The 26,887-nt window shown below is 50.1% G+C and overlaps 12 protein-coding genes across 12 annotated transcripts; 3 read left to right on the top strand and 9 right to left on the bottom strand.

The window, feature by feature from the left end:
* Nucleotides 1-306: 306 nt before the first annotated feature.
* On the bottom strand, nucleotides 307-2,736 carry ARB_00828 (MFS monosaccharide transporter, putative; the record flags this gene model as incomplete). The annotated part of the gene is made up of 4 exons (XM_003012899.1): nucleotides 307-606; nucleotides 666-2,341; nucleotides 2,509-2,652; nucleotides 2,724-2,736. The coding sequence occupies 4 exons, from the start codon at nucleotides 2,734-2,736 to the stop codon at nucleotides 307-309; spliced, it is 2,133 nt and encodes a 710-aa protein (XP_003012945.1).
* A 1,074-nt stretch (nucleotides 2,737-3,810) lies between these two features.
* On the bottom strand, nucleotides 3,811-4,747 carry ARB_00829 (uncharacterized protein; the record flags this gene model as incomplete). The annotated part of the gene is made up of 4 exons (XM_003012900.1): nucleotides 3,811-4,160; nucleotides 4,227-4,461; nucleotides 4,528-4,662; nucleotides 4,694-4,747. 4 exons carry the CDS (start codon nucleotides 4,745-4,747, stop codon nucleotides 3,811-3,813), a joined length of 774 nt encoding a protein of 257 aa, XP_003012946.1.
* A 1,345-nt stretch (nucleotides 4,748-6,092) lies between these two features.
* On the bottom strand, nucleotides 6,093-7,162 carry ARB_00830 (uncharacterized protein; the record flags this gene model as incomplete). Its single annotated transcript, XM_003012901.1, has 2 exons — nucleotides 6,093-6,385; nucleotides 6,460-7,162. The coding sequence occupies 2 exons, from the start codon at nucleotides 7,160-7,162 to the stop codon at nucleotides 6,093-6,095; spliced, it is 996 nt and encodes a 331-aa protein (XP_003012947.1).
* A 658-nt stretch (nucleotides 7,163-7,820) lies between these two features.
* Nucleotides 7,821-9,601, bottom strand: ARB_00831 (glyceraldehyde-3-phosphate dehydrogenase, putative; the record flags this gene model as incomplete). The annotated part of the gene is made up of 7 exons (XM_003012902.1): nucleotides 7,821-7,978; nucleotides 8,098-8,178; nucleotides 8,339-8,509; nucleotides 8,574-9,258; nucleotides 9,329-9,392; nucleotides 9,474-9,532; nucleotides 9,590-9,601. The coding sequence occupies 7 exons, from the start codon at nucleotides 9,599-9,601 to the stop codon at nucleotides 7,821-7,823; spliced, it is 1,230 nt and encodes a 409-aa protein (XP_003012948.1).
* A 1,438-nt stretch (nucleotides 9,602-11,039) lies between these two features.
* ARB_00832 (uncharacterized protein) lies at nucleotides 11,040-12,561 on the bottom strand (the record flags this gene model as incomplete). The annotated part of the gene is made up of 2 exons (XM_003012903.1): nucleotides 11,040-11,844; nucleotides 12,044-12,561. The coding sequence occupies 2 exons, from the start codon at nucleotides 12,559-12,561 to the stop codon at nucleotides 11,040-11,042; spliced, it is 1,323 nt and encodes a 440-aa protein (XP_003012949.1).
* A 461-nt stretch (nucleotides 12,562-13,022) lies between these two features.
* ARB_00833 (uncharacterized protein) lies at nucleotides 13,023-13,789 on the bottom strand (the record flags this gene model as incomplete). Its single annotated transcript, XM_003012904.1, has 3 exons — nucleotides 13,023-13,414; nucleotides 13,480-13,640; nucleotides 13,761-13,789. 3 exons carry the CDS (start codon nucleotides 13,787-13,789, stop codon nucleotides 13,023-13,025), a joined length of 582 nt encoding a protein of 193 aa, XP_003012950.1.
* Nucleotides 13,790-14,019: 230 nt separating this feature from the next.
* ARB_00834 (uncharacterized protein) lies at nucleotides 14,020-14,274 on the top strand (the record flags this gene model as incomplete). The annotated part of the gene is made up of 1 exon (XM_003012905.1): nucleotides 14,020-14,274. One exon carries the CDS (start codon nucleotides 14,020-14,022, stop codon nucleotides 14,272-14,274), a length of 255 nt encoding a protein of 84 aa, XP_003012951.1.
* A 479-nt stretch (nucleotides 14,275-14,753) lies between these two features.
* ARB_00835 (uncharacterized protein) lies at nucleotides 14,754-15,437 on the top strand (the record flags this gene model as incomplete). The annotated part of the gene is made up of 3 exons (XM_003012906.1): nucleotides 14,754-14,855; nucleotides 15,047-15,116; nucleotides 15,220-15,437. 3 exons carry the CDS (start codon nucleotides 14,754-14,756, stop codon nucleotides 15,435-15,437), a joined length of 390 nt encoding a protein of 129 aa, XP_003012952.1.
* Nucleotides 15,438-16,494: 1,057 nt separating this feature from the next.
* ARB_00836 (uncharacterized protein) lies at nucleotides 16,495-16,698 on the bottom strand (the record flags this gene model as incomplete). Its single annotated transcript, XM_003012907.1, has 2 exons — nucleotides 16,495-16,641; nucleotides 16,675-16,698. 2 exons carry the CDS (start codon nucleotides 16,696-16,698, stop codon nucleotides 16,495-16,497), a joined length of 171 nt encoding a protein of 56 aa, XP_003012953.1.
* A 555-nt stretch (nucleotides 16,699-17,253) lies between these two features.
* ARB_00837 (uncharacterized protein) lies at nucleotides 17,254-17,790 on the top strand (the record flags this gene model as incomplete). The annotated part of the gene is made up of 2 exons (XM_003012908.1): nucleotides 17,254-17,458; nucleotides 17,564-17,790. 2 exons carry the CDS (start codon nucleotides 17,254-17,256, stop codon nucleotides 17,788-17,790), a joined length of 432 nt encoding a protein of 143 aa, XP_003012954.1.
* A 451-nt stretch (nucleotides 17,791-18,241) lies between these two features.
* Nucleotides 18,242-20,881, bottom strand: ARB_00838 (heat shock transcription factor Hsf1, putative; the record flags this gene model as incomplete). Its single annotated transcript, XM_003012909.1, has 2 exons — nucleotides 18,242-20,435; nucleotides 20,499-20,881. 2 exons carry the CDS (start codon nucleotides 20,879-20,881, stop codon nucleotides 18,242-18,244), a joined length of 2,577 nt encoding a protein of 858 aa, XP_003012955.1.
* A 5,139-nt stretch (nucleotides 20,882-26,020) lies between these two features.
* Nucleotides 26,021-26,383, bottom strand: ARB_00839 (uncharacterized protein; the record flags this gene model as incomplete). Its single annotated transcript, XM_003012910.1, has 1 exon — nucleotides 26,021-26,383. The coding sequence occupies one exon, from the start codon at nucleotides 26,381-26,383 to the stop codon at nucleotides 26,021-26,023; it is 363 nt and encodes a 120-aa protein (XP_003012956.1).
* Nucleotides 26,384-26,887: the final 504 nt, after the last annotated feature.

The following is a 26,887-nucleotide window of genomic DNA, read 5'->3' on the forward strand; positions in this document are numbered from 1 at the left end:
CGAGAAGGAAAAGCGGGCGGAAAGCTGGTCGCGTGCCGCAGTGGGCCAATCAGAGAGCCGCAACGCCGAGTGCATGGCCTTCCCTTACGTTCCTATATATCGGTCTACAGAGTGATTCTACGGGGTGATTCTACGGTTATGGAAGTGATAGAAGTATGGTCATATGAATGGCATTCATTCGTCGAGGACGTAGCAGACTGCAGGCCCAAGTCTAGGTGCAGCCGAGCATAAGTAAGCAGACATTAAGTAAGGTGGAGTAGAAGAAAATAGCAGAGTCAAGTATAGGGCGCAAGGGCTGTGTGACTCTTAAACAGCAGAGTCGGCAGCAGCGTCGAGGACAGCGTTCTTCTCGTCAGCGGCGGCGGTCGCGACATGGCCCATCTCAGCGGCAAAGGTGGTGTGAGGCTTCCACTTGGAGGACTTGATGGGAGTGGTCTCCTCCATCATCTTGTCGACCTGCTCGAGGGTGAGGCCCTTGGTCTCGGGGATGAGGAAGAAGGCGTAGAGGAAGCAGCCTACGCAGAGCGAGCCCCAGATGAAGAACACCTTGGCGCCGAGGTTGGCCTTGTCGGTGCCGACCAAGAAGGGAGTGATGACAGATATGATCTGTAAGTCTGCATTAGCATCAAAACTGGGTGAGAGAGTGAATGAATATTGTGACTTACGCAGTTCCAGAGCCAGTTGGAGGCGGTAGAGAGACCGACACCTCGAGAACGGATGGGCAAGGGGTAGATTTCGCCGATGACGACCCAGGCGCCGGGACCCCAGGTCGAGGCGAAGAAGAAGATGTACAGACAGATCAAGGCAATCATGCCCTGCACGGCCTTGCGGTTCTCGCCGTCGGTGACGCCCACGATGGCGACGATGAACTCACACGTGAACATGCCGATAGCGCCCCAGATAAGCAGTGCCCGACGACCGAAGCGCTCGATGGTCCAGAACGAGACGGGGGTAGAGCACACGTTGACCAAGGTAGTGATCAGGCCGATCAGGAAGGGATTGTCGATGGTGCCCAGGTCTTGGAAGAAGGTGGTGCCAAAGTAGAAGATGAAGTTGATACCCGTGAACTGCTGGAACATCTGCAGGGCGGTTCCGAGGATGATACGGCGGATGTTGCTGGCCGGGTTGAACAGGCTGCCGCTGAAGCAGTGCATCCAGGAGGCCCAGTAGCCCGCGGGGACGGCCTGCATCTCGTACTCGTGGTTGGCCACGATCTCAGCGAGCTCCTCGCGGATGTAGTCTGAGTCGCGGTCCTGGCCACGCAGCCGAGCCAGCACGCTCTGCGCATCCTCGAGCTTGCCCTTCTTGACGAAGTAACGGGGGGACTCGGGCAGGAGGAAGAGTCCGCCGGCCAGGATGAGGGCCCAGAGCATCTGCAGGGCGATGGGGATGCGGTAGGAGCCCGAGTCCTGGCGCGACTGGGTGCCGTAGTCGACGCAGGAGGCGAGCAGCAGGCCGACGGTGATGCAGAACTGGTAGCCGGAGACGATGGCGCCTCTGACCTTGCGCGGCGCGATCTCAGACATGTACAGCACGATGATGGCGGAGACGAATCCCACGCCGATGCCCGCGATCAGACGGCCGGCGACGAGCAGGTTGAGGCCCGCCGAGGCGGTCTGGAGGATGACGCCGACGATGAAGATGCCGCAGCCGGCGATGATGGTGGTGCGGCGGCCGATGATGTCTGCGAGGTCTCCTGCGGCGATGGAGCCGAAGAAGGTGCCTGCAGACAGGATCGAGGTGATCAGGGACTTCTGCCACGAGGGCAGGGCGAACTTGTCTTCGTGCGGCGGCGGGAAGTCGGACTTCTTGAGGCCGGTGAAGAGGGTGATGAAGTACTCCATGCCCATGACGCCGTTGATGTAGCCCGAGTCGAAGCCGAAGAAGATGCCTCCAAACGCCGCAAAGGCGCACATGAAGTAGGCCTTCATCGTCACCGGCGCCTCGACGCGCGAGACGTCTGTCGTGCCCGCCATGCTTGAGATGCTGGAGGTGTTGCTGTGAGGATGTTGCGGTTCCGGATGTCCTGGGGTGTTGTAGATAGAGGTAGCTGGGTGAAAAAACCTGGAGATCTGGAGACGGCCTGGAGATGAACCTGGAGATGAACCTGGGGAGCTCTCTCTTCTGCTTCTGCTTCTTCCTCTTTGCTTCTTCTTCTTCTTCTTCTTCTTCTTCTGCTTCTTTTGCTTCTTCTCTTTATCAGTCGTTGCTTTTTCCTCGTACAACCACTGGCGGCCAGGAGACAGACGGACAGAGAACGGGACGACGAGAGAGAGGAAGACGCAGGCAAGACGCCGTCCTTTAATAAAACGATCTTTGCCTCTCTGCCCGCCCTTATTTCCTGGCTGCAATAATAATGGCTAATGCAACCGTAATAATAGCAGGAAGCAAAAGAAGCAAAGAGAAAAAAGCCGAAGCAAAAGAGCTAAGGCCTGCTGTCTTTGCCCCTGCGACTGTCATCCCATTATTCGTTTTGCCTGTGCTCCGTAAAAGCAACTATCCCCGTACTCCCTAAAGCACGGAGAGATCTGTTTCCATGGCTCGCGGCGCGTGGCCTCCTTTGCTTCTTCTTCTTCTTCTTCTCCTTTCTCCCTTTCTCTCCTTTTCTCTGGCTGCTGGTTCCGTCCTTCTCCTCGTCTTCTTCCCTTGAGTCTTACTCTTCTCTTCGGTGAAATCTCTTCCTCCAGGCCTCTTCCATGCCCACCAACCCCCTGTCTAATCACCGAGACGGGCCATCCTCCAGCCCAGCCAGCCTAGCACCAGCCAGCAAGGCCCGTCCAACCAACCAGCCCGCAGTCTCTGTCGGCGGCAAAAGACCAGAGACCACCCAGAGGGCCCTCCCTGGCTCCTCTGCTCGATGTCACCCTGCCACCTGGAACCGGCCGAGCGTCGAACCGTGGATCGCCGTCAGAAGCAAGACGCAGCGTAAAAAGGTAACTAACTATGCATAACGAAGTGTAAGTGACCAGTGGACCTCGCGTGGCCGGGAGTTTTTTTGGCTCTGTGGAGATGCGCTGGCCAGTCAAGATGGGAAGAGGCGGCGATGGACAGGAGAAAGAGGGACAGCTTGCGGCCAGGACGAGAGGCAGACCAGACGGACAAGACGGACAAGACGGACAAGACAGACCAAGACAAGAGGGACGAGGACGGTGGCGATGGTCGCGTGTCGAGACAGGCTCATTTCCGGCCGGACAGCCAGTCTAAGCTGTTGGAATAATAATAATAATAATTTGAAGAGGCGTGAGAAGAGAGATGGAGACAAGCTTTGTGGCCTTGCTAGCCAGCCGGGACTCGTAAAGGCTGGCGGCCTCAGGATCGCTGCTTGGAGACCAGACAAGCAGCCAGTTAGTTAGTTACTGTATAACTAGTTCCCTGGTCTAGCGGCAGCGCCGGCTCTCGTCCTGGTCGGGGTTACATCTCGTCTCTGCTTCGAGGATTCTAGGGTTCTACGGATTCTACGGATTCTACGACTGCGCTGTCAACGGCCACCCCGGACTCTCGTTGCTTTTTCTCTTCCTTCATGCCAGCTAAGCTCGTCTTTTTGACTCTCTCTCTCTGTCCTTTTGACTGTCTTGACTGGCTGGCGCAGGCTTTGTTTCAGGCGCATGGCATGGTCACTCGGGCAGCCTGCATCGTCTCTTGCATGGGGCGCTACGCTGGGCCATTGGACGCATGCAGGCAAGGACAAGAAACAACAAAGTTAACCTTAGATGTAATAATACTTAATAGCGACTAAGTAGAAGAAGAAGTTAGAAGTACTCCCGCAGAGACTGCTATGAACTGCTCTCTGACCCGGCCTCGACTCGCTCCTCAATCCACTTGAACACATCGGCGCGGTGGTTGACCAGCATCTCGTTCAGCGTGTGCGCCGCCGTCGACTTCACCAGCCGCCCGTAGCGCTTGTACTGCTTCTGCTTGTTCTCCTGGCCCTCCCACACCATGTGCCGGTGGGACACAAAGACCAGGGAGTTCTTCATCCTTGTTACTCTTCTGTACTTTTTCTTCCATTTCTTTGTAAAAATGGGCCAAAGATAAAAGGGACTTCGGACTTACCTCTTTGTACCACTTGGAGAGCCAGGTGATGGTGGTGCTGGCGACGGCGCGGACGGGGTTCTCGGCCACAAAGCATATCACGCCACTGACCATTGTGTGGACTCGCTCTAGTTAGTTAGTTGCCCAGTTAGCGGAATAGCATTTGAAATAAAAAGGTAGGTAGAAAGACAAACCCTTGTTGATGAGAAGGTTCGCCAGTCCGAGAAAGGCATCGCCCACCCCCATGAAGAAGATGCGGCTGGCGTCGTTGGTCCTTCTGGTTGTTAGTAACAGCCATACTGCTGCTGCAAGTAATGACAGATCAGTGGGATAGACGCACTCGATGTAGTTCTCCCACAGGTACTCGGCAAGCTGCTCGGAGAAGAGGGCCCGGTTCGGGCTCTCCCGCTCGTAGCTCCGTGAGTTTTGCTGCATTTAATTAATAATAATTAGTTTATTAATTTGGTTACTATTTTATGGTGTGGTGTCACTTACGTCGGCTTCTGAGATGTGCTTCGGGATGTTGACGTCGATAACGCCCACGTTATGCTCGACCGCCCAGGAGATGTAATCCTTGACATTATCAGCCTTGTTTGTTCCCTCTGTTAGCCACTCCTCGTTTCGGACTTGCTTGTGACAGTCTGTGGGCAGTCAAACGTACCAGCCAGGTGTTGTGGGCTTCAAGCACGTTGGTCACCGGGTGCGGGATGCCCATCAGCTCGGGCCTGTTTAGTTACACTTATTTTAGCATGCATACACCAACACTAACGACAGCAGTAACGGTGGTAGTAGTAGAACTTACGGGTCGTGGAAGATAACAAGCAGAGTGTCCACCTTGTCGTAGTTCTGGCTGTGTAACACCCACCAGTTTAGTTATAAGGTCGTCGCTTATTGCCGAGTTGCAAAAAAGGCGAGAAAATAATATATACGTGAGTTGCCGAAAGACAGAGACTTACCTCGCCAGCACCTGGTTCTCAAACGACTTCGAGATCGTGTCCCGGTAAATGTACAGGCTCGTCAGCTTATGCTCCTCATACAGCTGTTTCGCCTGGTACTGCCGGATGATATCTGTAACCCCCCAACACTAATTAGCAGTCTTCCCTCTTCTCCTGTTATCACCATACATACCATGTACACGGTTGCCGGCAAAGTTCGACGACGGGCCTAAAGCGGTAAGGTAAGCGTCCATACATCATCATCGTTTGCCTGCTAGTTTGCTTATTCTTCGCTCACCCTTCGGATACATGCACTTCCAGTACCGCGAGTGCATCATCGCCACCTCTCTCACCGTCTCAACGGCCGGCCGCGACGCTGACGGCGCAATCAACCGATCGGGCGGCTCGCCCATCAATGTCCGCGTAACCGCTAGCGCGGACTTGGAGATCGAGCGGAAGTTATACCCTCCCTCAAGACACACCGCTACCTTTCCGTTGGCAAGGTTCATCAGCATGCGTGTCATGTGTGAGTAGCAAGGGGGTGTCACGAAACAGCCTCCCAGCTCGTCGCCCGCCGCCGCATCGAAGCCGGCGGATACTACATGACACCAGGCTGTTAGACGTGCAACATGGAACCCTGAATTATGTATTTATCCGATGATTTGTGATAACGGCAACTTACTGATGACGAGGTCGGGATCAAACTCGTAGCCGATTGGCATAACAACCTCCTGGAAGGCATAGAGGTAGTCGCCGTCTCCCATGCCTTGTGTCGGCCAGGGGATGTTGACGTTCCTATAACAGTAAGCATAAAAGATCATACCATCATGATATTATAGTTTGTTTCGACGTACTTCCCTAGACCGAGACCTTCACCGCAGTAGTCCCAGTTGCCCTCGTCACCGCCGGGATAGAAGCTGCCATCCCGGTAGACATGGATCGAGATGTATAGTACGTTCGGGTCATTGTAGAACATCCTCTGCACGCCATTGCCTGGTACCGTTAGACCCCATACATGCATCACAATTTATTATATTATACTGATAAAACCGCACATACCATGATGGACGTCCCTGCAGCAATAATTAGTCTATATCAAGCATCAAGTTCAAATTTTGCCTTCACTTACCAGTCCAGAATCATGATCTTGCGACATTTGTCCCCAAGAACATGCTGGCATGCCCTCGCAGCCACAGAGACATTATTAAACAGACAAAAACCCATCGTCTTATTGCTCTCGGCATGGTGGCCGGGCGGACGAATCACCGCAATCGCATTCTTGACTCGCTCCTCCGCCACAGCCTTGCACGTCTCAATTGCACCTCCGCACGAAAGCAGCGCAGACGTAAACGTCAACGAATTAAAATAGATAGAGTCCCGCGTATGTTCAAGCTCAAGCAGTTCATCCTCCGACATATCTACCCCCAGTTAGTTAGCCAGGAACACAAACCAAATAAAATCCATTCATCATCAGTCAACCCTTCTCACTTACCCTTCGTGCTTTTCACAAACTCATAATGCTCCTTGGTATGCACTAACATGATCTCTGCCTCCGTCGCATCTCTCGCCTCAATCCTCTTCAGCGGCTGAGGCACCAATGGCCCCTGAAACTCCCCTCCATCAGCAATCAGCCCAGCCCTACCCAGCTCTCGATAGATATAATACACGCGCCTGGGATCTTCCGGATGGACGTCCAGTGTAGGCTTCACTTCACAATGATACCGCATGCGATTATCATAGCAATACCCCGTCGGAAGCTGGGCGCGGTGCAGCGCCCTACTGCGCCCTTCATGGTGATCAGCAGACCAATCTGAGTCCTCTGCCTCTTCGTCTGCGATGGCGGTATCTGCTTCGGCCTTGACGTGGTGTCCTGCCGCCACAGTGGGCCGGGGCGTGCCGGTAGTAGGATCGTTGTTGGGAGTCGAGATGCCTGCTTGGTGGTCTTCAATCTCCTTCAGCAGTTTCCCGGGACTATGCACTTTTTGGTGGAAGGTCGCTAGTAGGGACTGAGTATGTTCCTTGGATCCATTGGGGGCTTGTATTTGTGCTTCTGGCGTGAGCGATGCCTCTTCTGCAGACGGAGGAGACGGACGACCGCCGCCGATGGGGATGGTGGAGGTTGATGTGGGAGCTGGGCCTGGTGCGGATTCTGGTACGCGAGCTTCGCCCATGACCACGTCTTCGTCCCCGTCCATGATGCTTGGTACGTATACGATCGCTAAGAGATGATGGAAATGAAAAAGGAAGTCGACGGTCAGAGCTCGATGGTCATAGTACGAGCTAGAGATGGTATCATGCAGGAAAAGACGGGGCCGTGGAAGCTATTCAATTCCTCTGGTTCTTTTCTTCCTCCGCGGGTGTGACAAGGCAAAACCAAAGCTGGAAATGAGAACCAAATGCGCTAGCTCAACTCCCCATCAATGTAATGTTTGAGATCTCAGTTGTAAAGAAGAAAAGTGAACAGTAATTGACTGGCTATTAGGCAAAAGGTCCAGAGGCCAGGCAGGCGCCTTTGGGCATCAGCACGCCAATGCGGCCAGGACAGTGTGTATAGAAGGTATAGATGCACGGCAAAGACGTCAGCGGCGCCAGATGCACATAGAGCGAGAGCTATGTGTGTCCTGTAGCCGCCAGCGTTGCCAATTCCAGGGTATAAGATGCAGACAGCCTGCGACGAGGAAGAAGATGCAGTGCAAGATGCAGCAGCCAGCGGATGAAGATCGAGCAAGTCAAGCAACTTGATGAAGCTTTGAGGGCGTAACTTTTTGGCCTTAAGAAATAGAGGATCACGTGATATAAATAGTTAGTTGTTCACGTGATCGGCCTTGCTCGCGCATTCTGCAGGGGAAGATTTCAAAAACGGCTTAAGATGATTAGGGGTAGCTTAAGGGTAGCATGAGAGCAGTTTGAGAGCAGATATTTTTTGATGAAAGTGGATTGAAGTTGAAGATTGAGAGGTTTGGGGTTAAGGAGAAGATGGAGACCGGCCTTGAAACAGTCAGGCAAGGCCACTACAGGTAAGTTTTGTCAAGAAATACTGAGATAGTGGCATTGATTTCATATTTATCCATTCTTATGAATATTTCAGCCCTTCACAGGCAAAGAGAATTACATTCTTTTTTTTATTTACTTTTCTGGGGTAAGGTGGTATCCACTTTTGTTGGTTTATATTGGTAGTGGGATATAGGGAGGAAGAGAGAGAAATGGGAAACTGGTGGTGGACCTAACTAGAGCATGCTCCGTTGTTCCGCACTTCCCGTTAGTTGCTATTTGCAGCCGGAGTCGACCTTGGCGATGTAGGCTGTGGAAGATGCGTGTTAGTTTATGCCCTGAATTCGAAGCAGACAAAACAACGAAGAGGAGAAGCTTACAGATGAGGTCAACGACACGGCGAGAGTAGCCCCATTCGTTGTCGTACCAGGAGACGAGCTTGATGAAGTTCTCGTTGAGGGCGATACCGGCACCGGCATCGAAGATGGAGGAGTTGGTGTTGCCGTTCATATCAGTGGAGACAACGGCGTCCTCGGTGTATCCGAGAATACCTATACCATCATTAGACAAGTTATACTTCCATTGAGGATAGAGAAGACGCATAAAAAAACATACCCTTGAGCTCGCCCTCGGAAGCGGCCTTCATGACCTTCTTGATCTCGTCGTAGGTGACTGGCTTCTCGGTGCGGCAGGTCAAGTCGACAACGGAGACGTTGGATGTGGGCACACGCATGGACATACCAGTGAGCTTTCCGTTGAGCTCTGGGATGACCTTTCCGACGGCCTTGGCGGCACCGGTGCTGCTGGGGATGATGTTCTGGGCAGCGGTACGGCCACCACGCCAGTCCTTGCCGGAGGGACCGTCAACGGTCTTCTGGGTAGCAGTGTAGGAGTGGACGGTGGTCATCAAACCCTCCTTGAGACCCCAGTTCTTGTGGACGACCTTGGCGAGGGGAGCAAGGCAGTTGGTGGTGCAGGAAGCGTTGGAGAGGACCTGGACATCGGCAGTGTACTTCTCCTCGTTGACACCCATGACGAACATCGGGGCATCAGCAGAGGGAGCAGAGATGATGACCTTCTTGGCACCCCCCTTCAAGTGAGCGCTGGCCTTCTCGGTGGTGGTGAAGACACCGGTGGACTCGACGATGTACTCGGCTCCAGTCTCGGACCATTTGATGTTGGCTGGGTCACGCTCAGCGTAGAACTTGATGTGCTTGCCGCCAACGACGAGGCCACTCTCGTCGTGCGAGATTTCATCCTTGAATTGGCCGTGTTGAGAGTCATATTTCAACATGTATTCCTGGTCGATCGATGTTAGCAGGTCGACCACATCAATGCATCAATGCATCCCAGACAGACATAAGACATACGGCGTATTTGGTCTCAATGAAAGGGTCATTGACAGCAACAACCTGGATGTCTGGGTTCTCGTAGCTATGGCACCGTGGTCAGCTATAATTGTCCTTCTCTCACGGCGTCCACCCCCTCAATCCCACTTGTCGAGGCCCAACTCACGCATTGCGGAAGACAATTCTGCCAATACGACCGAAGCCGTTGATTCCGACCTGGGACTCCTGTTAACCTGACGAACCGCAGTGCGAAAGAGGTCGTTTTTCTGCTATTATATGTACCTTGACAACCATGATGGCGGGATGATTCTGTATAGCGGGGTAGCAGTTAGTATCCCACCACAACCACAAAACACGGCCGTCTCGGGGTCGACGGAGGCCATCGGCTTACCTAGATAAGACTTGAGACGAGCTCGTAGACGAGAAGATGGAGGACTTCTGAGATGGTGATAGTGAAGCAGAGAAGAAGCAGAAGAAAAGACGAGAGAAAGAAAGAGGTGGAGGGGAGGCGGGCGAGGGGCAGGCAATAAATAACGCTCTCGGCCTCCGCCCCGACTTGCTTTCAATCTCTTGCGAGCAACTGACGCAACAGAAACTTAACCCTGGCAGCCCTACCCAGCTCTCGCTCAACCACCGTTTTCAAGGACTATTACAGGCCTACGGGCTACGCTGCCGTACTACGGAGTTGGTTTGGTGCCCGCGGGTTCTCCTGACACGCCGGAGAACAACCGCCCGCAGACATCTCCATCTACTTTCGGCCGCTGAGACATGGATGGCGGGTTGATCATATGGAGACGGGGTCAGTCGGACAGCTTCCTTTCCACTCCCACGCCTTCCTTTCCTCCCTGGCGAAAAAAAGACTCCCGAGATGTCCCGCTACAGGAGGTCGGGCGGGTAGTCGTGGACAACGCTTAGTATTTCAGTTACCCACCCGGCTGGTGTCTTTCCCTCTGCTTCGATGGACTTCTACCGCTGCAGCTCTCGGCTTCTTTCCTGGCTTGCTCTGCTCGCCAATTGACCAGTTCCAATTCGTCTTCTGTGTCCAGAAGAACTTCATCTCAGCTATCAAATATCCATTCCTTCATCTTATTTTCCTTCAAGGTTTGCGGTTTCGGCGGCAAAAAACACTCTGCTGCATTTGGAAAATTTGTCCGATCGGTATAATGTTGATCCGCAGAAAGAGCCGGACAGCCGAATAGAATGCATGGAGACGGGAAGATATACTACTTCTAATAATAATACAGTGATGATGGATCAAATGGATAGATTGGATGTTTATGTGACTGGTTTGTCTATATTGGGAAACCCTCTTCATATAGTGGCGCACCTCGACTTGGACAAGCTCTAAGGGCGCTGGCGTGTTTGCGGAGTAGACCATACTGGACATGGTCACGCTTGGTCACAAGCCGGTAGTTCCTCCCTGGGAATGGCGGCTCAGCATCTGGCCCTACTTTAGGGCAGAGTAGCGTTTCATTACCTTCACCGCCGAACGGGTTGCGGTGAACTATTAGCCTTAGCGATCGGATTCCCTCAGGCCCAAACGCCCATTGAACAAACTTGTCAAAGTCCTGAATCAGGCGTCGATGAACAGATAGAACTTTAGAAAGCCTCCCTATTTCTTCTAGTCCTTTAAATGGTTCAGGATGTATATGGAAGCCTCGAATAAGCAACACTTTCAGGCTGCCCATGGTAGTTAGCGGAGAGAGAGCTGGTATCTAACAACATCGACTTATTAGTATTTTTCCCAGAGCATTGAACCAGAATCAAAACACACCAGGTATCTTGGCTCATAGCTGACCCCGAGCAGCTCCAAATCCAGATGCTTCAAAGTCAACCTCTCGGGTTCTATCTCATTGTGGTACGGAGGGTCAAATGAAAGGTTCGGGACATAGTACGGTGTTGGAGCAGCATGTGGACCTTCAGTTTTGCCGGGAAGAGAGTAGAAAGCAAAGGACTTGAGTGTCTTTCGGTGCCGAAGGAGCGATTTCCAGAGTCGCTCAAGACCAAATGCCCGTTCTATTGCAATAAATACGTTTTCGAGTGGTTGACATTTCTCGATATAATTTGCTAGTTCATGGCACTCCTCGGTCTGCCGATCCATCACTCCAGGTAAAGATCCGGAGTATGCCTGCACCTCCAACGTTCGTAGATGAAAAGGGCGGTCCTCAGAGTTAAGTAAGGGTAATAAATCCTCCCAGAAAAGGCAAGATCTTAAGGACAGGGTGTGCAGCACCTCTGGATTCAAATCCTTGAGTAAGCTAACTCGGCCTTTGTTGAATAGATATCCTTCGAGTACGAGATGCTGTATATTCGGGAACCGGAGCTGATCATTTCGACATGGCTTTATCAGCGCCTCCGTGAAGTGCTGGTCCTCGATATCATATTCATCGCCCAAGAGCTGCCAGTATATGCAGCTGATTTCAAGGTACTCCAGTTGACCGCAGTTGAGTGTCACGCAGTCCCGGATATTCTTTACTTCGGATTCATGGTCAATAAACGTGGATTCTTCCACATTAAGTATTGCCAGGCGTTTTAACCTGGAAAATAATTGAGGGTGTTGTAAATTACAACATTCAAGGAACCCAAAGCGGAGCTGTTCTATAAAAGGCTGTCTAGTAGGAAGATACCCCCCCTCTCCCATGATCTCAGGTGGGATAACGTCTTGCCTGGCCCAGCTTCCATAGTATATTCCTATGTCAACTCGCAATTACATTACTTGGGACAGACATTGCTCACCTAAAACTCTTCAAAAATCCCTCCCTGCATCTTATTAATACGGACAGTATCCTCCGCCTGGATCCAAGGTTGAATAATTCAGGATAAAATTTAGGGTCGCCATCAGGATCTATCCACCGCTTCTTATCCGCTTGCTCGGCACTACTGAGACCTTGGTAAAGATCCCAGTTATAAAGAGAATCAATCACACTTTCATTGCTATCGAATCTGGTGCAATAGTGGTTGGGTGAGTCGGTGCAAGGGGAATAGTCTTCAAAATCGAAATCATTGGGCCCAGTTAGAGATTTGTTGCATAAAACTTGAATATTCCTGGTATATTGAAGTACTCCCGCTCTCTGGTGAGCCTGGATTATGCCATAATCGTTCCTAGAGGTTGAAATAAAGATATTTCTGTATAGAAACGGATTAGTGACTTCGTTCCAAAACCGTGATGTTTCGGACAAGCTTTTCAGGTCAACCCGATCATCAAGTTGTGATACGATCGTCCGAAGAATATCTAGGGGATAATTCTCCAACATGCTGCTCCCATTGGACAGCAACTTATGATACCAAGGAAAGCAGAGACGAAGTTTGTTGATGGCTCTCGAAAACATTGATCCTAAAACAACTGTAAGGGGTGAAGAAACATCTTATGACTAAGCAGAGATAACACTGGCTGTTAGATAAGATATCTGAATTGTTTCTATCAAAATATGTTAAGTCTATGGGATGCTTCTTTATTTATCAACGCAACGCCGAGGACAGGACGCATAGCCGATAAAAATGAAAAGAGGACAACCAAGCAAATAAAAGGGGATAAAAAAGGAAGAAAAAAAAAAGAAAAAAGAAAACGAATATTCATAATACCGGCATGAAAGGAAGAAGAAAACAGCTTTGCCTCATAATGTCACAATTCCCAATCCCATTCATCCACCCGGTCCGGCTCCAAGACAAGAAGAAGTTTTGAAAAGAAAATATTTCGCCTCAGTGTCTTTTTACTTTACTCTTCCTTAGCACCGCCCCTCCAGTTCTTCTCAGCAGACTCAACACTGGCCTTGTCGGTCTTGACAGGTGGCTGGCCCATGCCCATCATTCCACCGGCAGCCTTCCATGGTCTTTCAAGATCACCCTTGGCAGGAACGTTGAACAAGTGGACCTTGACGATGTTGCTCTCCAGGGCGCTCTTGATGGGGATGATGGACTGCATGAGCAATGGGTTGGTGTATTTGAAATATAGGTGCATGACGGCCATCATGCCGACGCCCATGAGCTGGGACTTGAGGGCGGCGCGAAGCTGTTGCTTGTCGTACTCCTGGACGGTGGTGACGACCGGACGGGGTTCGTCTTGGGAGCCCATGGCTGGGGGCTCAACGTACTTGAGAGTTTTAAGGTCTGTATCTGTTGCGTTAGTGGGCGACGGTTGAACATAGCCTGAACTGGAGATTGGTTAGGCGTACCTTTCTTCTGGACAATAACGGTGTAGATGTAGTAGTAGAGTGCTGCAATGGCAATGTTGGAGGCGATGTACATGGTGCGAACGCCGAGGAGGACATCTGGGTTATCGAAGGGGATCTTCTTCGACACTTGCATCATGACCAGGATGATGGCAAGGTTGGTTCTATAACCAAGCTGTTAGCATGTCTTCTTCAACTCTCCCAGCCTCTCCAGGGTTATCCCCAGATGCGCACGCGGGCTCTTTGCTATCTTGGTCAAAATTGAGGGTCCGGGGAGCTCTTACATTTGGGGGCTAAACATCGAGAAAGCCATGGTGAACAAAGATGCAACTGAAGACTGCAGACGACAAGACAAGACAGAGAGTAAGACGACGGATAGTAAAGCAACGGTGCTGCGATCCCAAGGCTGCGAAATTTATCCTGCTTCCTCCTTGCTAAACGAGAAAAAGGGCTGCTGAAAAGTTTCCCATGCGGCCACCAAAGCTATAAGTCACGTGATGTATTACATAATCTGATATCAACTCCTCGCCAGAACTTCAAGAAATGGGCCGACGAAGAAGCGCACAGAAGAGAGAGAGGATGGAGGCCGAGATGGAGACGGGGAGGCCAGAGATGCTCGAAGCGAAGACGCATCGCCCTCCGGAGCGATGCCCCTGTGCAAGAAAGAGAAGCTCCAAACCCGTCTTCCCTGGCAAGAGTGACTACCTACACTCTATATGTGATGTTGGACATACTCGCAAGATGGCCATCCTCTACCTACTAACACAGGCTGCTGAGCATCTCGACAGCGACTACTAACCACCACTAACTCCAAGCAGCGACAGGCTCGCCCCTACGCCATGCTATCCGCTCTGTCACCGACCTGCCACCGCCGCCACTGCCTCCCTCCTTCACTTCGCGCTGCCCGTCGCCTTCACTCCCGCTTGCTTCACCCTGTGACAACCGTCCGTCCGAAAGCGGTCTAGCGCCCTTTCTCTGCAAGCAAGGAAGGAAGAAAAAAAAAAAAAAAAAAAAAAAAAAAAGGGCCCACGCTATGACCAACATCGACCGACCGTCCACTGAGGAAGATAAACTTACCTTACTTAACATCTTTATCCCTCCAAAACCCTCCAACTTAACCTGCCAGGCAGCAGAAGAAGAAATACACGCGAAACGCACCACGCTTTACTCGCACCCTCCCCCACTCATACAAAAGCACACCAGCTTCCGACGCGCCATAGCACCGCTCGCATCGCCTTTTCCCGTTTTCACACGACGATAAAGACAAGGATACAACCATGCCAGGAGGCAAAGGAAAGTCCGTGGGAGGTGGAAAGGCCGCGCCCAAAGATGCCAACGGCAAAGGACCACGATCGCACAGTGCAAAGGCCGGACTGCAGGTTCGTTGCTCCCTCCCCTAGTGACCGACAGCTGAGTCGGCTATCTTTTCATGTCTTTTTATCTCCGCCTTGGGGGGGTGAATGACACGTGTTTGTTGGTCGTGTATACACACAAGACCACAACGCGCATCGCAGTCGGTTATCTACCTGTTGATGCGGCGATAGATGCTGACCGGTGGTTTGCTATGTAGTTCCCTTGCGGCCGTGTCAAGCGATTCCTAAAGAGCAACACGCGCAACAAGATGCGCGTCGGAGCAAAGGGTATGTTATGATTTTATTCCCCTCCCCCTTCCCTATTCCACGGATGGACCCGAATGCTTATACGCCCTTCTCTTGCTCCCCACAGCCGCCGTCTATACTACAGCAGTGCTCGAGTACCTGACCGCCGAAGTCCTGGAACTCGCAGGCAACGCCGCCAAGGACCTGAAAGTCAAGCGTATCACGCCGCGACATCTCCAGCTCGCCATCCGCGGTGACGAAGAACTCGACACTCTCATTCGCGCCACCATAGCCTACGGAGGTGTCCTGCCACACATCAACAGAGCCTTGATCACCAACGCCGACAAGAAGAAGCACAGCTAGAACACCTTCTCCCAGTCCAACCCCCATCTTCCATATCCATACCCATACCCGTCAAACTGTCTTCGAACTGTGACAAACTACTTGTCTCTTTTTTTTTTTTTTACTTCTTTTTTCTTCTTCTTCTCTTAACGCGGCGTTCTGCTTGTTTCAACCGGTCCACTCCGAAATATCCATACCTCAACTCACCTCTTTCCCGTGCTAACCAGGGATTAAACCACCCCTTTGCTTCCTCGTGTGTTGCTATTATATGAATTACGCGTTGCACGCGCTGGTTTTATTTTGACGTGGGCTTCAATTTTTATCTCTATACAATACAGCAACGTATACGCTATGCTTACGCCAGAAAAAGAAAGAAAAAACAAAAAAACAAAAACAAAACAAAAGAGATTCCATCTCTCTGACCTTTGCTTGCTTACCTGCTTTTCACCTTTCATGTCGTGTTTGGTACGCTGAACGGATGGAAGAAGTCAGTAGATTTCCCAGGTAACCAAACGAAACTGCTGCTCTCCCAGGTCGATCGATACCCACAGCACAGCCAAGGTCAGCCGGCCAGCCCAGAGTCAAAGTCAACCAGCTTCGTTCTGTCCTTTTTGTGTCTTCATTTATATCCTCTTCGTCCCTTTTTTCCTTTTCTTCTCTTTCTATTGCTTCCTTTCCTTCTGTCATGTTATATTAGGGCGCTGTTTAATAGTGGGTGGTAGATGGGCATGCAGTGGGAGGCTCTGGCTTATAAGGAACAGTTTCTATCTTAACAATCGAACCAAAACTGCTTGATATAAAAAAATGGACGGCTTGTATGATTTTTTCCCTTGATTCTATACTACTTGTTTCACTTGGTGTATGATAGTTTGTCTTTGTGTGTTTCGTATTTGTAATTGTGATGCGGATGGAGAGTCAAGAACAACCTCGTATTTATCTGGAGCGAGTATAGATGCAACATAGTAAAGTATAGAGTAGTAAAGAGTTGGCTGACAGACTTGAGATGCTTATCTATGACACTTGGTAGTCAACTACAATAGGTAAACCACCATGAAGCATTAATATTAGCAGCAGGTAGTTAGCATAGTAAACAAACATTAACATTGTCAACAACATCAACATCAACAACATCAACATCAACAACCACAACATCAACAACCACAACATCAACAACCACAACATCAACAACCACAACATCAACAACCACAACATCAACAACATCATACTATCTATCTACATCACTATGACCGTCAACCACCAACGTCTCCTCAGATTGGAACATGCTAGCTGTCTGGCCAGTGGCACTACAACTGTAAGCATATCTATTCCAGAAATCTCATCATAGGAAACCCAACATCTTCAACATCGTCAACTCAAACGTGATATGTAAAAGGCAGAGCATGAGGATTTGTCACTGTCCGAAGACTCGAAACCAACGTGTAAAAGTGAATCAAGTTGTCACTGTTGCGAGGGAAGGGAATGGGTTGTAAGTGCTTGTGTTTTGTGTGGGTGGGAATGGATGCTCAGTGTGGAAGTCATATGTATGTGTATGCAACGCGTACCGCGCATCCACTCCATAGGCTCAGATCTGGTGAGAATGCACTTTGTAGCACGACTCACAACAAGACCCTGAAAGCCGAAGCAGTGGGAATTGTGCGTGTCTGTTGCTTTTTGCTCTGTTATGTATCATCATAGCCATGTGTTCCTTGCAATGTAGAACATTTGTGTGTGAAACGAGAAAACACCCTAAGCTGCTCGAGAGAAGCTGAGAGGTAGACTCGTAGTGCAGAAGAGAAAGGGAAGAAAGGGGAAGATGTAAACTAGAAAGAAGTATTAGATGTCTGTATATCGCGTTGTTGGTGATGAGAAAAGCAAGAAGAGCAAAAAGAGCAAGAAGAGCAAGTGCAAGAAGCAAAAACAAGAAAAGGGGCTGGTTGGCTGGAGTGAAGGAAGGAAAAGGGAAGGAAAGAGGAAGGAGGTCAGGAAAGGGAGGAAGGAGGCCCTTTTTATATCTGTTCTGGAAGGCGCCAAAGCTAAGCGAGGTTTCAACTACGCGCTCTGATTTGCCAGCGTTGCTTGCCTGATTTGGCAGTCGCGAGGGCCCAGCCTCCCTTTTTTGGCAGTCACGACCTTGTGATGACAAACAGCAGGACAGGACAAGACAAAACAGGAAAGGACAGGACAGGACAGCGAGGTCAAGATATTGGAAGATTGGAAGACAGACAGTTCAAGTATTCAATTGCTTGATTTGTTTGATATTGGATATAGAATGAGGTATCAACAGCAGCAATTTATGTCATTTTATGACCCTTCTTTCCTCCACAACCATCAACCGCCACCACCACCACCGCCATTTTTGAGAGCGCGCCTTTAGATTTCAGCACAACGCCAGAGTAGTAGATCAAGAAGCAGAAGAATATGAAATAGGAGACAGACAGACAGATAGACAGATAGAAGAAAGGAGAAATAGGAGACAGGTTTTGAGACTGTCTCTCTTTTTTTTTTTTGTAGTTTTTGGCTATCACAAGTAGGTATGTTTCTAGTTCTCGCCCAGGATAGTAAGCAACGTAGCAAGGGGCAATGCGAGAATTGGGGGTATTCAAAGTAGTAGTAGATGAAGAGGCAGCGACTCATATGTAGAACTTGGGGAGTGGGTATTGATAGTTTTGTTTTCATGAACTCGAGCAAGGGAGTAGTGGTAAGGATACGCTTTGGTCTATCTTCTTTTTTGCTCTTGCACTTTTCTAACGATAGATGGAACGGCAGAAGAGGCGGGCGTCAGTAACTAGGCGCGTTGATAGAGAGCGTTCAATAGTCTCTATCACTCATCGCTGGTTCCGAGCACTGCGTCTCTGCATCATCTGTGGACTGCCGTGGGTATGTCCTGTGCTGCCGTCTCCTCCTCGGCTCTGGCTCTGGCTCTGGCTCCGGCTGTGGTTCTGACTGTGGTTCTGGCTATTATCATCGACCAGCGTGTTAGCAGGACTCGTTGCCTCGCTGCTAGTGAACGTCTCTGTGACCCTGTTACGGTCCAGATCCCGTCCGACACCGCTACCTAGATTGTTATTATCATTGCTATTCATGTTCATATTGGTAGAACCAACATCGCCAAGACCACTTAGGCCATGGCTGGACGCGCCGTCGAACTGATCAAACGTGTCGAAGAAGTTCGGGGTTGGCTGCGATGGGTCGACTGACGGGTCGGCAGCCAGAGTGTCAAAATCGAACAAGTCATCTGTTTGGTTGTTGTCAGCCGTAGCAGTGATATTGTTATTGCTGTTATTGTTGTTATTATTATTGCTGTTATCATTCTTTCCTCCTGCAGTGGTAGTTGCGGCAGCGTTGTTGGGATCTGCCTGGTTTTGGCTATCCTTGGAAGAGTTGTTCTCTACGCCAGGGATGTCAGAGAAGTAGTCGCCGCTATTGAAGATGTTGTCTAGGTCAAGTGGTGGAGGCGGTATCTGGGTGTTGTCTATTCCTGGGATGGAGCCCGTAGGACTAAGCGGCTGTAGCATGTTCGTCAGGTGTTGCACAGATCTAGCCTGCTCGGCCTGCATCTTCACCAGGTTGTCCAGCTCAGAGCGTGTATTAGCAAGCTGAGCTGAGTAGTTGGACGGCATCTGAGGCGCGTTGGGCGCAATCAAGGCATTGTTCTGCGGTTGGCCACCCGTTGGATGGGCAGCATTGTTCTCATTTGAGATTAAGCGGAGCATGTCAGCACGCTGAGCAGGAGTAAGAGGTGAGTTGCCGCCAGACGTTTCGAGGGAGGACAGCACAGTAGGGAAGTCGGAAGGGTTAGTAGAGAAGCTGCTGCGTGCGTTGGAGTTCTGGATAAGGGACATGATGTCTCGTTGTGGGAGGTGACCGGGACTGCCCTGGTGCTTGGGGTGAGGGTGTGTAAGGTTCTGGTTCTGCGCCTGTGTCTGTGGTTGTGGTGTCTGCCGGGGCTGACCCTGGCGTTGTAATTGCGGTTGCTGCTGAGCTGGAGCAGTGCTGGTCATCGGGCTGGTAGGGTCAAACAGCTCCTCTACTTCAGAGACTGGCTGGACACTGACCTTGTGAGGGCCAGAGCTGCTACTGCGTTGATGGCCAACATACGCACTGTTGGCCGGATTTGGAGACAGGGTATTATGCCTTTGGCCATCGCGAGTGGGCGGTGCTCCAAGGAGAAGTCTCTGCTTCTTAAACGGTGGCTGGTTGGGAGTGAGCTCCGACTCATAGTTATCTGCCAGCTCATCAACGTCGACAATATTGCCTGACAGGCCCTGGTGGTCCTGGGATATAGCTCCAGCAAATGAGTTAGCTAGCCCCTGAGCACCTTCGTGGCCCTGTAAACTTCTGTTGTAAACAGTAGCTAGAAAGGTGAGGATGGCGTTGATCGAGTTTTCATGACGGGTATGTTGTTCCTGGAAATTCGCAGCCTGCTCATACAATTGTTCATGATCCCTTCGTAGCTTCTGGATCGTGCTCGAGATAACATGCTGCTGATGCCGAATGGCTTGCAGCTCACGGTAGACATCCGTCAGCTGATCTCCATGTAACATCCCTTCTCCCGACCCGAGAGCAAGCTGGCCTCTGAACCGTGATTTGTCTTCTCGGCCTCCAGCACCGCTTGGACCACCGCCACCTTCTTCTCCAAATTCTTCACCTTCGGCATCATCCACATCAGGCTCCAGCTTGACACGGCCGCCCTTTGAGCCTCCTCTGCCTTGGCCGGATACATTTTTTGGCTTTTGGATCAGCCACAGGAGGTCGGGTTGTCCACGTTTGAAGTAAGGGTTCGAATATTCACTGGGGCTCTTATTCTTCCTCTCGCTAGCTCTCATCGAGTTGTCTGATAGTCCAACCTTCTTGTGGAAGCCATACATGTTCAATTGCCGTACAAACGAGGCATAGTTGTTGTGCTTGAAGAGTTCGGGTATCAGCGATTTCGCAAACTCATCCTCATCCAGGACAATGAACGAGTTTCCATCCTCAGACCACTGAATTAAATCTGCGTTTTTCGAATCGTCGAGGAAACTACAGTTCACTAGTTAGTATAAATGAAACGGTCCGGTTGAACTAAAGGTTATAGCAACATACCTGGTCAGCTTCTGAATGAAAGGAGGAATATGTTTTCGCTTGGCCAGCGATTCCTTCTTGACTCTAAGAGCTCTCTGTCTCATCTCTTCCTCAGTCTCGCCAGTTCCTGAATTGCCAACATCATTCATGCTCAGCGAGTTTTGATCCATCATCGGTACCAAGTTTTGATCTCCCATCCTAGCCCGACTGATTATCTGGTTGTTTCCGGGTCGTCTGGTAAGTTGGTTTGACATTAGCCCAGTCCCATCATCGCCAGCCGTAAACGCAGCGCTGTTCGGGTTTGGTTGATTTACACCGGAAGTTGCCGTGTTGGGCGCCCATTGCTGTAGAAATTGCTCGTTCGAGAGCTGCGATGGAATTGGGAAGTTTGGCAATGAAGACATCTGCTGATGCGCTAATGGTGTTGCTCCTGGTGCAGGCCTCTTGCGCGAGAGGCTTTGTGATGACATGACTTCGGAGATACCGGTATTTCAAATAACAATAGACACCCCCCTCAGCTCTGAGCTGGTTGTGTCCTTGGCTTATGGAAAGATTGACCGGGGGTGTGGGGGAAGGCTCGGGAGGCAGGTGAAACGAAGATGCGTCGGTATCGGGATGATAAATAAGGCAAATTGATCCGTTATCGCTGATATGATGAAAAAAAGTAGATATGTAAGATGGATGTGGTAGATTGCGCTGCCCTGGCCGTAGTTGTTGGATGCGACGGAAACTCGGCGGGGAGCGTCAGACTCGACCGTTAAACTCGACAGATCACCTCGAGAACTCGAAAATTGCCATCAATGACTCTGCGCCCTCGATTTTTTGATGCAGGATATCGGCCTGAAAACTTTTAATCCTCCTTGTCCTATCTCTTCGACTCGCATGCAGGCTCCAAAGCCTTCTGACACACCGCCTGCAGGCCGCTGCAAGAGGGGAAACGTCACAGGGAAGTCGGACGAGGAGAAATGCGTAGGACCGACAGTACAGGAGCGTCGAAGGGAAGAGATCGATTGCACTGGTGCTGCAAAGGGCGAGTTGATCTGTTGACATGCGCTAGAGATACAAGTCAGCTTTCGTCTTTCTCCCGCAGAACTGATATTACGTTAGATAGGCAAATTCGCGTCTGGAAGGCTTGGCAAAATGGCATGTTTTCATTGGTTCGGAACAAGCCTCGGAAGCTGAGTCAGCGAACTTTAATTGCACATCCGAGATAGGGGGAAAAGCTGAAAAAGCTGGAGAGAGGAAGCAGAAGCAGCGGAAGAGTGGCAGATACAGGGTGGCAGAGGCAGTGGATGATGATATTTAATAGATGCAAAGGAAGACAAGCTGTCAATAAGAAGTGTTGTTCGCTTCTTTCATGAGAGAAATAGAGGTGGTTAGTAGAACTGGTTCAGGATATTAAGCTATACAGCTATTTTTTTGAGGATAGGCCTCTCTGGCTTCTAGCTAACATTTTGGGGGGTATAGTCTGGCGGCGTAGGAAAGACAAGTCAGTCATGGATAAGCGCTATACAAATCATTGTTCAGTGGTGTTCTATTCCCCAGAGAAGCATTCCAACAAGAGATCAGAGCAGACCCTTGGTATCCTCTCTCCATATCAGAGTCATGAATAACATTGTTATCAAATCTAGCGGTCCATCAAAGGGTATTGTATGCTTAACTCCTTCCTCTTTATCCCGCAAAAGGCCTTCAGGACTCGTTTCAAGACGTGTCTCAAGGAATGTCTCAACCTCTCTTCTGTTTCATGCTTGCGGGACAGTAAAACTTATAAACTTCCTTTAACTCTTTCATCAACTTGCGACACGCATGGTATACCTCTTGGATTGGCTAGGAAAAATCGATCAAGTACACGAGACCATTTTCTCATACGCTAAACTGAGGCCTGTGCTATATTTTAAATGGTATTGGCCCACTGCCTGAAGGGAATTTGCCTAGACATGATCCCTGGCCCTTCGGATGTATCCGCGAATCCGGTGGATGTGCCAGCTGTCCTGAAGAATACACTTCCACTTTGTAGCATGTTTCTCCACGGATATTCCCTACAGCAGGCCATCAATGTCTTACTGTTAAGGTTAAGGGTATGGGATGTTTTTTCAGGCGGCGAAACGGCCAATCCGCCTCGCCACGGCATTCCGATCAACACAGCAGACAACATGGCCCAGTATAATTCTTCTACTACCTCTAGAACTAGTTTAATCGATTCTCATAGAATGAGGCACGCATGCATAAATATCGCTGAAGGGTGAAAGGAGACACGAGCGCATGTAGTGATAAGGTTGAGCTAAGCGGCGAACTAAGTAAGCGCCGCTTGTGGATCAAAACCGGCCTAAAAAACGGGATATCCATTCGCTTCCCGTGTTCAACGGTCGTTCTAGAAAGATAGTCAAGTTCTTCCACTTCGAAAGGAGAAAGCAGAACCGCAAAACACCCCTTTATGTATTCTGTTCCAACTCTGTAACGTTTATTTTCATTAGGCTTCGGCGTCGACAATTGATACTAATTAGCTCACATTAGAACCTTGGAAATGCGTGTAACTATCACGTGAAATAGCCGCTTCGTTAATTCCAAGCAAGAGTTTCTTTGCAACCCCTGATATAAATCCTCATCAATCATTCCTAGGCACACTTGTTAAATCTCCCTTAATGAGTTGACTTAGGCCCTTCATATACTTCTAGGCTCCAATATAATTCAAGAAATTATACTACATTGGAATCTCGTCTCCCACTTCGCCGTCGCGGCTCGCTTCTTGGTCCAGACCAGACCTTTCCCTTGAGCTATCAGTCTTGCCCGATATTTTATACCTGGGTTGGCGCTTCGAGGTGCCGAGCATAATTCTAATTGCACTGTCAAATACCGACGGTATGATATCCCAGCCGAAGCATATGCAATTGATTTTATTGCAAAAATACTGTACAGCAAATCCTTCGGTCGTAAGGAGCTAACTGGCTTTATGGTACGTGCTACACATGATGAAACGATGTCCCGGCGCCCCCCATGTCGAATATTCCCATATCCATGGAAGAAAAGAAGGCCCCCCACTCACCTACGGCCACATGGATGAACTCCATCCACTAGAGCCAAAATCAAACCGGGGCTGTTGGTTCAACAGATTATGCAGGTTATGGCCCTTTCGATGATCTGCGTCTTAAAGGCTGCATCAAATTTACGCATGGCGATCTTTCACCGCGTCATATTTGGTGTTTCAACGACCGCTTTACATGTATAGTTGGCTGGAAGTCAACGAGCTGGTTATCGAGCGTATTCAATCACCCGAGACTTCTCCGGGAAAGGCTGATCTGTCAAAATACCCAGTTAAATTCATTGGACCTTTCCCCCGGAAGCTTGAGGAAGAATGAATGAGTTCATTGGCAGCTTTCTTGTTCTTCTAGGGAGCGACGACTCTACTTCGTGAGCTTACTCTCCACAAGTATCGGACGAGACAATTATATGATAAATCTTGCACCTTGGATACCTTCTCCATTCTTCTCGCTCCATCTGCCATTTGTAAAATTAAGTCAAAGCTGGAGCTTCTCGTTAGCCTCGTTTTATGAGCCCGATCTAGTGATGTGTACCTGAACTTATTGATCATTCTCACATGCATATCACATTGGGACACAGATGTGGGATGTTTCGGGGCAAGCTAGATTAATCACCAATCAAATACCGAGGCAGACGACACAAACCCTTTATAGTACTGAAGCATCATTTACGGAAGTGAGTTGATTACATATTTTATATGTGTATTAAATAACCCTACCTTCAAGCTTACTTCTTACCTAGATAGCTTCTCTGTAAGCTTAAGAGTAGAGCGGACTGAATATCGAGCACCTTGTCAGTTCTAGGTACACTTAATTGTCATGGCAACGCAACCACGTCTTCCCTTTGAGATCACGTAATATTTTCTTTTTTGTAATATGGTAGGTCAACCACTCCTTTTGTTTTGGTCGTACTACGTCGAATTTGCTTGGGGGAAGCAAAACAAAAATCATGCGAAGTCGGGGTTGCATGGCCCAGTTACCCGGGTAGTCCTATCGATAGGCGTCCATGAACGCCGTGTTTTTCTCTGATGCTGTGCGACACATAAGCACATGATGCGAACGGTGCTCTGGTCACTAACCAGTCTGGTACGCAAGGTTGTGGCGTATATATCCAAGATCTAGCAAGGTCGAGATGGAATAGAACGGTGTTCTCCCCTGGTAAAGTTCCCAAACATTGAGTTGCACCGCAGAACTATGGATGGAGATGGTCGAGGAGATGGGTGATGCTTGTGATATTGAGTCGTGGCGGGCAGGAGTCTGTTCATGTATATATAATTATGAAGCACCCTCCTACTTGTCTCCAGGCTCATGCATTAAACTATTGCGCGATCGTATGCATGGGCCGAGCCTTGAGGGTGATCGTCGTGTTTTGAGAGGACTATTAACACTATTAGTACTCAGAGCTTTCTGGTAGTTTCTTTTTGGTTGTATGGTGCGCCCTAGTTGAAGAGAGCAGACACAGCATGGATGTCTAGCAAAGAGACTGGATGATACAGACGCGGGAGCTATTAAAAGCAAGACATTAGGCGCCCATACTCCGTGCTGGTATGCAGCTTCAAGCTTCGAAGGGCTCAATATCAGGTCTTGATAGCAGCGGTCTCCCTTGGAGTGTAGCTAAAAGTGTATGCATATAGAAGGAATGAAAGGAGAGAAATGACAAGTGGTAGCTATCACCCAGTGCCACCGGGGCGACCATCTTGGAACTGGTCACATTCACCACCAGGGCCCGACGGACATGGTCAAGTGGCCGTGGCGGGCGTTGCAGACAGGCTTAAACGAATGAAACAAGCGAACAGGCCTTACTTGCCATGAGGGAGAAAAAAAGGATTAACAGAGGAGGCGAGCTTCAAATCGTCTTTCTCCCTTTTTCCTTTGCCTTCTGCTCTTCCAGCTATCCAGTCGGCTGCATCGAACTATCGATATACGCCAACTAACGTTTGAACCCGCCCTTCAGGGATCTGTTGTTGGTCGACAACATAATTTTGGGTTGAGGCCCGTCTCTAGCATGCTTTCTTTTTCTGTCTTTTTGGGTTGTCTCTGTGGATGGAATTGGTGTACGGAGTAGTTGAGCAGCCCTCCGTTCCTCCTGTCGGGGAACTAAGGAAAAAAAAAAAGTAGGGAGAAAAGGGGCAAAGAAGAGACAGAAGAGTCGGATACGGAGACATCAAGACTTCCAGAATACGGTGGCATAGCCACCCCTGGACGAGTCTCAAACAGCGTCTGGCCCTGAATCATCTCGGCTGAGCGTTTGGATAGTTATACGGGCAGAGCGAAGCTGGCTCCAGCGGGTTGTAAAGGGGCGATACCGCGGGGAGAGAGGCTGTAATACTCATAATTAGCACGTCTGCCTTCATCGCTGAGGTCGGCTCACCATCTTTTCTCTGCTCATCGCCCTCCCGTTGCCGTCGTTTGCTCTGCTGTGTCCGTGTGGTTTTTGGTGGGCAAGTGGGTGGTTGTTAGTCTTCCGTAACGGTATTACCACCACCACCACCACCACCTTTTTTTTTACTGCCGTCGTGACCGCCCTAGGACCTCGTCGTCTTTTTTTTCTTCCTCTTCTTCCTGCACCAACTTCCACCTCGACTTCACCTCTCTCACTTCTTCCTCCTCCTCCTCCTTCACCACCTGCATCTTCTGCCAGAACACTGCTGCAGCTTGCTGTCGTGCTTGATATATCTCCCTTTTGAGTCTGTCTCTTTCGCCGGCGAGGCTCGTCGCTTTTCGCTCGTCGAACCTGGAGGTGTGAGTCCTGACCCTTTCCTGACGGCTCTGCGCCCTCGTAAACCAGGCAGCCTCAGCCAGCTCGATCGGCCGGTTGTGCTTTGTCCATCCGCCTGAGCAGCCCCGCGTCTTGACCCAGAGACGCATTTCTCGGTACTTTGGCCAGCTGCCTACTCGCTATTTGGCCGTGTTGACCTGGTTTTAGTCAAGGGAGAAAGACGGGAGAAAAGTCGCCATTTTCCTACCACCGAACACCTTCCATCCCTCTCGCACTCGTTGACTGAGCCCCATACGGAGCGGAGAAGAAGATATCGTCCAAGGAGATCAGACAGACAGTCCTGCTGTACAACTTTGCTATCTTTTCGCTTCCGGCCAGGAACTGCTGCCTCTTTATTTTTTCTTATCCCGGAAACAAAAAATACAAGTGCGCATGCAGACGACTCAACTCTCTGGCTAGCTTATGCTTGCTCTCTGCCTCTACTTCGTTGTCTTGACGACTTTGACGTTTTCGACGAACTGATGACCTCCGCCACCCGCTTGATACACTTTTAGACAGACCTCGTTGCCCTGCGCGTCGGCCTGTTTTCGTTTTCATTCGCACCCCTGCCTGACCTGCAGCTTAGTCTCTTTATTCCACAAGGTCTAGCCAGA

Source organism: Trichophyton benhamiae, assembly GCF_000151125.1.
Source record: "Trichophyton benhamiae CBS 112371 chromosome Unknown contix00201_1.exp, whole genome shotgun sequence".
Taxonomy (NCBI): domain Eukaryota; kingdom Fungi; phylum Ascomycota; class Eurotiomycetes; order Onygenales; family Arthrodermataceae; genus Trichophyton; species Trichophyton benhamiae.